The following is a 6,510-nucleotide window of genomic DNA, read 5'->3' on the forward strand; positions in this document are numbered from 1 at the left end:
TATTATTAATTTTCGGCACAAATGGTTAGAATTTGAATGCGCACTTTTTCCATCCGTATTTGTTTCGATTTAATTTTATAAATAGTTGAAACGCTATATGCATCCAACCTAGTTTGAGAAATTCTGCAAAATTGAAAATATATTTTAATCTATCGGTGCATTATAAAAATTGCAACGTTTTCAAGGATTGACCATTTAAATATATTCAAACAAACACAGGCTGCTGTTTAATTGCTACTTCTGCAAATAATTTTCATATCATTGGTTTAAGATTATTAATAAAAAAAAATTATTTTAATTTTATAAAAGACAAGATCTTTTATTTAACATAAAAAATATTTTGACAAGCTGCACGTACACAATTCTTTGAATGCCATAAAATAATGTATATCATTCCGGAATCATCTCTGATAAATAAGCATTTACATAAGACACAGTAAATAAGAAATGAAATATTTCTTTTAGGCATTCTGTGTAAGAGCATTATTTGAAAGCGTATATATTCATACATATATTCGTGCGTATAGATATTCAGACTTACGCCAAATAAAGAAATAACATTTCAAAAAAATAACAAAGAGATAACTATTTACAATGACTGTCCCTTTGAATACCAGTTATCGAAAATCAGTTATTTAATTTGGTCATTAACGTTTATCGACAAAGAGATCGATACGTATTTCTGAATTACGCTTATTTATAGATCCCGTAGATATAAACATTATAAACAGTCTAGAGACAGATATTATGATTTATCTCACAAAAAAAGTTTAATTTACACGTATCAGAAAGAAAACATTTCCAAATTGTGACTTGTAAATCTGATCTAAAATACTTTCAATCACTTTAAATATCTCTACATCGGCTGTTTATTCTTAAATCGATGACACAAAAGTGCCATACAATTAAATCTTTTTCTCTTCGATGCTATCCATTCGACAGTTTGGTAACTTCAATACCTACCGAACAATTTCATACGTATAATACAAACAATATATTCTTTTCCATATAAAACTATCCTTTAGAACATCTTCTTCTTGACCGCTGTGTAGCGTTCCATGTATCTGTCGTAACCGTCCAGTTCTGCGAACTGCTTCATCTCAAAGAGATTTCCTTCGAGCGCCAACACCGAGACCTTAGAGTCCTTGAGGAGTCTGATGGGCACCGAGCTCAGCTGTAGGCAGTTCTCCTCCAATCTCAACGTTTTCAATCGCGGACAATCCGCCAGCTTCTCGGAGATGGTGGCGATTTGATTCTGATTAAGATTAAGCTCGATCACGTGGAGGCCAGCGGCAGCGTCCGGCACTATCGTAAGCCGATTCTTGGATAGATCCAGGACATCCAGGTGCCTGAGACCGCAGAACATCAGCGGGAAATTGGAGATCTGATTGTCAGACAAATTGACCTGCTTCAAGTGATTCAGATTCCCTAGCGACGACGGGATCGATCTGATCTGATTTGCGGCGCAGTTTAGGCCCTCGAGTTTCTCAAGCGCGCCCAGCGTGCCGGGTAGAGCGGTCAGTCGGTTATGGCTGAAATTCAACTGCTTCAGCAGCGTGAAGTCGCCGATCTCGTTCGGCAGTGTCGTGAAACTGTTCTCGGACAGGTCCAGGGTGCGGAGCGTCGGCGCCAAGTCGTGGAGTTTCCGCGAGAACTTGTCCAGCTTGCATTGCGACAACTTCAGGGTGGCGGTCTTCTCCGCGGTCTCGTAGTGCCTTTTCAAGGCGGCGTTGCCCATGTTGCCTCAGTGTCTCGATATCCTTGCGAGTAACAATCGCGCGAGCCGTTTCCCTGTCAACGTAGTCAAGGAATTAATTGACCGTACCGATCTATCGTAACAGATATCAAGTATCACTTTCGAAGCAGAATTTTATCGCAAGATCGCAGTGTACTTTTTTACGACCTTTTACTTTAAATTTGAAATTTAGGTAATTATGCTTGGATTGTTTCGCAAAGTGCATACGATCAAGCTCTTATTTCGTTTGTTTTTTTTTTATGCCGTTCGTGTTGCTTGCGCTTTTTATGTTCAGAATCTTCGCTTTTTCTTTTTTCCTCGAATATATATTAATTTCTTTTTGCAAATATTTTTGAAAATTTCAAGCGACACGAACAAACGTATTACGATTCTCGAAGTTATCTGTATACAATCGTTCGCGTGGAAAACGGAAAAAGGGGTTGCAACGCGCCGTGACGCAGTTCGTACGATTCAAAATAATCCGCGAAGCGCGCGAATTTCTCCGGAGCGACGCGAAACCGGCGAAACTTTCGCGAGGAACGCGCCGCCGGGTAAACTTTCCACGCGGACTGTACTACCGCCTGCGGCGCGCGGCGACTTTTGCGCGACGCTGTAGCGGTGCGCGCGGTCGGTGGCTGTGTTCACTCCGTTGACGAGATTTCCGTAGCGCGGAATCACCGCGCCGGAGCAACGTGGTTAAGTTTCACCGCACAGAGTGCGACGTGAGCTACACACATACGTCGCGTCTCGTTAAAGCCGCCTCGCTCGCGGAGACACGTGCGAATACACGCGGACATACGTCCGCCGTCGACTCGTAATTCGTACCCGGCGTCCGCGTTCGCGGAGTAAGCACGCAGGAGTGAAATGTCACACGATTGACAGCGCGTCCGCCATAACTGGCCCATCCGGTTTCGCGTCCCCGCCGCCCGATGGAAAAAAAACGCGCGCGCGCGCCCGCCTGCCCGAAAAATGGCCGACAAACGAAGATGTAGCGATGCGCGTCGGGTTTACAACAGACTGAAAACGTCGCGGCAGCCTCCAGTGCGTAGTACACGATGCGACGGTGCGCGGAAGTGGTGAGATAGTGAGATCGACGTCACCGGCGAGCGACATACCAGGGTAAACGATGGCCTCCACGCCGAAGACGGAGAAGCACACAGGTAAGATAACCACTACCCGTTTGACGACGACTGAGAGCGAGCGAGCGAGAGGGAACGAGCGCGCGCGCGAGAGAGAGAGAGAAAGAGAGAGAACGAAAAGAGCGAGCGAGAGAGACGGTGGGAGAGGGCGCGTACGCGGATAAGCATGCGAGACCGCGCGACGTTTCCTACCTTCTTCCCTTACGAAGCTCCGGATTCTTTCTGAATAAAAAAAAAAAGAAAGAAAGAAACGGATGTGTCGCGTCGCGTCGCGTGATCGTAGTCGTATCGCTTGACGTTGATCTTGATTCTCGCTTATCGGCGCCGCCGGTATCTCAAACTCGGACGACTTACCGAAAGCGTATGATATAATCGGTGGCGTTAACCTGACGACGCTACCGGATGCGAAACGTCAAAAGCATATGTGTGCCGTATGCAGGCATGATTTTTTTCCTGTTTCTCTGAGGAATGAGATGCCCCAGAATATATCCGTCGATATTCCTGTATACAGTTGCGTTTTATTCGGGAAATCCGATGTATTTACGATAATGACAGATCTGTCGAAGAAAAAAAAAAGGAGAAACGATCAGTATGCTTATTCACGAGGAATTCTTTCTCTCCTCGCGATCGTTTCCCCTCGCATGCTCGCATTGAGAACAAGGTGCGCCGGAATCTTGATTTGTTGTGTCCTGGTTCTAATATGCGCCTAGTGATTTCGTGTTCCTTCCCAATTAATCATAGCTCCTGCCATAATCGAGCATACCGATAGCTTGGGTCAACCCATTCTAGGCAGCAATTCAACTTTATTTCCTACAATGGAAAGTGATATCATTCCTTTATTTCAAAAGTGACAACGCGAAAAATTAAATTTCCCCCACACTGAAAAAAAAAATCTTAATTACAAAGAAAAAATTTCTTTGAATATAAGATATCATACAATATCTTATTTCCAAAGAAATTTTCCAAAGAAATAATTCTTTTGAATATGAGCAAAGAAATATTTTTTTGAAATTAAGATTTTTTTTTCAGTGCAAAAAAGAAATTTTGTTCAACTTAACAGAAAATTAATGACTGATCAAAACGAATATATTATTAATATCAAATGTCATTTGTGTCACATTTTTGTTATTTTTTAAAAAATCACCTTTTTTAATGACATTTTGATGATTGTTTATGAAATTAAATTTACTTTTGATAAATGATAAGATAGTGTTTACTTAATTGATTAACGATAATTACTTGAAAAATCATGCTGATTACTTAAAAATCTTTTTTTTAGTTGTGCCATTTTTGAAGGAAGCGATATGTAGTTAGAGATAGATTAGACAAAGTTATATCGATAGTTTGAGTCAATTCATTCCAAATAGACAACATTATTTTCTACGATAGAGAGAAAAAAAGAGACGATATTTAATTAGAAATAGATTAAATTATATCGTTAGCTTAGGTCAATCTATTCCAAGCAGACATTATTTTCTACGATAGAAAGAAAAAAAGAGACAATATTTAATTAGAAATAAAAAAGACAAAATTATATCAATAGCTTGGATCAATTCATTCCAAGCAGACAACATTGTTTTCTACGATAGAAAAGAAAAAAGACGATATTTAATTGGAAATAGATTAGACAAAGTTATATCAATAGCTTGAGTCAATCTAGAAATAAATTAGATAAAATTATACCGCTTGGATTAATCTATTTGAAGCAGACAATTCAACTTTGTTTTTTATGATAGGAAGAAAAAAAACACGATATTTAGTTAGAAATAGATTAGAGCCAGAACTAGAAATTATCCAATGTAATCAAATAAATTGCAGTCGAGGGTTGTAAAGGAGCAATTTTCTTTGAAAAGCGCAATTAAATTCATCAAGATTTGATTTTGAACGTGATACTTTAAACGATATTTACACTAATAAGTAGCTCTGACTTTTTACAAAAACGCTTTGATGTTTTTCCAAGGATCCAGCTGTTTTCACAAGATGACAAGCAAGCCGATCTTTATTTGCAAGCGCGCGAAAAAATGTTGAAATATCGTAAAAAGAATCAACTTTTAACAAATATTTAAATGTAAAAGCGAAATTTATATAATTTCCTTTTTATGTTCAAGAAACTCATATAATGAGCTAATTAAACTTTATTGTTTTTATTTATTATATTAATTATTATATAATTTACGTGATCTTATCGTAATTTGATAGACAATATGTTGATCTCATTAAACAAACTCTAAAGACAACAATTTCTGTGGAGAACTCCAGAAAGAATTGAAATAAAATAACAGATTGGAAGGGGAGCTAAATATCAATTTAAATATCTGTGATTTTCGGCTTCAAGAGAGAGGCTGTCTCCTCTTTTTCTCGTGAGAATTTTTTAGTACAGAATCGTATTGGCGGTAATAGCCAGTGGAGTGTGTCAACAAACTTTACACCCGTCCAGGCAGACCCTGGTCGTGATTCGAACAGCTGGCCGTGTCACGAGCTTTTCATCCCACAATTCTCCCTTTTCGAACAAAGACCTATCCCACCTTGCCCCTTTCCCTGGTTTGACCTGACCGAGAACGACTGTATTTTTCGTCGCGATTACGAGTCCTTTCTCCCTCTGCCCTCGTTGGCTGCTCTCTTTCTTGGATACCACGAACGCGCCCCTCATGCATTTCTCGTTTTGTTGTCGTTCCCTCTTTCGCTGAAGACACGACGTTCTTTTGCCTTCGCGAAAACTTGTTTTTTTTTTTAAATTCATCATTTTTTGCAATCCATAAAGTCTTATATCAAGCTAGATTAAGTTTAAGATTGAATTTGACCAATATCAAAGTTCTCTAAATTTGATATTGATTTTCTTTTGATTGGTTAAATTGAGTCTCAATTTCTAGTCTGATACGGCTGTGAGACAAATTTAGATTCTCGGAATTCGGAAAAAAATCGCAATTATTCGGACGTCGTGTGAAAAAATAAAGTAGGGCTAATTCATCAATTGTCACATTTTTATTTTGCACATATTTTTAGTAACATAGAAAAATAATTAATGATTAATTAATGATATAAAACGTAAAAATCAGGAATTGACAAATGAAGATCGTGGCAACAATTAATTATATAAATAAAAATATAATAATAAATTAATTATATTTTAGATGTGAATGTAATTAATAATTAAAGGATTAACTGTAGCAATGGGCTAATCCACAACGTAGCCGAAAATGTGATATTGGTAGAAATGAATGACAGAGGCTTTTACTTGTCCCAAACGTTTTCATTAGATGTGAATTAGCCCATTGTTACAATAAGCTCTTCAATTTAACGTAATTTTCAATTCCTTCAGTAGAGCAGTTGGGATTCATAAATAAAGTGGCAGCTAATAGATTATAAATAAAAATGACAGTTAATTGTGTCTCTTACAATTAGTTAGTAATTTAATATTATTTAATATAACATTCGATTTCTTCTTAGTAGAACAATTTTTCATGGAAGAAAATGATTATTTTAAATTTTTACAGTAGTTAATATTTTAATATTTTTAATGGGCAACACCGATATATGAATATATAAATTTTAGCTCTTCGTTGAATATCATGTTTGACGTACTGAATGTACATGCTATTGTAAAAATTGCATTATCAAATTGTCAATATTTCAGAC

The 6,510-nt window shown here is 37.8% G+C and overlaps 2 protein-coding genes across 4 annotated transcripts in view; one reads left to right on the forward strand and one right to left on the reverse strand.

Annotated features, from left to right (window-relative positions):
- Nucleotides 1-470: 470 nt before the first annotated feature.
- LOC108756286 (leucine-rich repeat-containing protein 57) lies at nt 471-2,974 on the reverse strand. Of its 3 annotated transcripts, none has more exons than XM_018499982.1 (2): nt 2,851-2,974; nt 471-1,791 (listed from the first exon to the last, which is right to left on the reverse strand). In XM_018499982.1, the coding sequence occupies exon 2, from the start codon at nt 1,736-1,738 to the stop codon at nt 1,022-1,024; it is 717 nt and encodes a 238-aa protein (XP_018355484.1). In that variant the 5' UTR covers nt 1,739-1,791; nt 2,851-2,974; the 3' UTR covers nt 471-1,021. The 3 variants fall into 3 exon arrangements, with proteins under 3 accessions (XP_018355484.1, XP_018355486.1, XP_018355483.1); XM_018499984.1 differs by lacking the exon at nt 2,851-2,974 and adding an exon at nt 2,561-2,705; XM_018499981.1 differs by lacking the exon at nt 2,851-2,974 and adding an exon at nt 2,475-2,705.
- Nucleotides 2,704-6,510, forward strand: part of LOC108756284 (guanine nucleotide-releasing factor 2) — a 75,946-nt gene continuing 72,139 nt past the window's right edge. The window contains exon 1 of the mRNA XM_018499978.1: nt 2,704-2,895. Coding sequence (XP_018355480.1) covers nt 2,862-2,895 — 34 coding nt within the window. The 5' untranslated portion in view covers nt 2,704-2,861. The remainder of the gene's footprint in view (nt 2,896-6,510) is intronic.

This window comes from Trachymyrmex septentrionalis, unplaced genomic scaffold (genome assembly GCF_001594115.1).
Source record: "Trachymyrmex septentrionalis isolate Tsep2-gDNA-1 unplaced genomic scaffold, Tsep1.0 scaffold97, whole genome shotgun sequence".
NCBI classification, from domain to species: Eukaryota; Metazoa; Arthropoda; class Insecta; order Hymenoptera; family Formicidae; genus Trachymyrmex; species Trachymyrmex septentrionalis.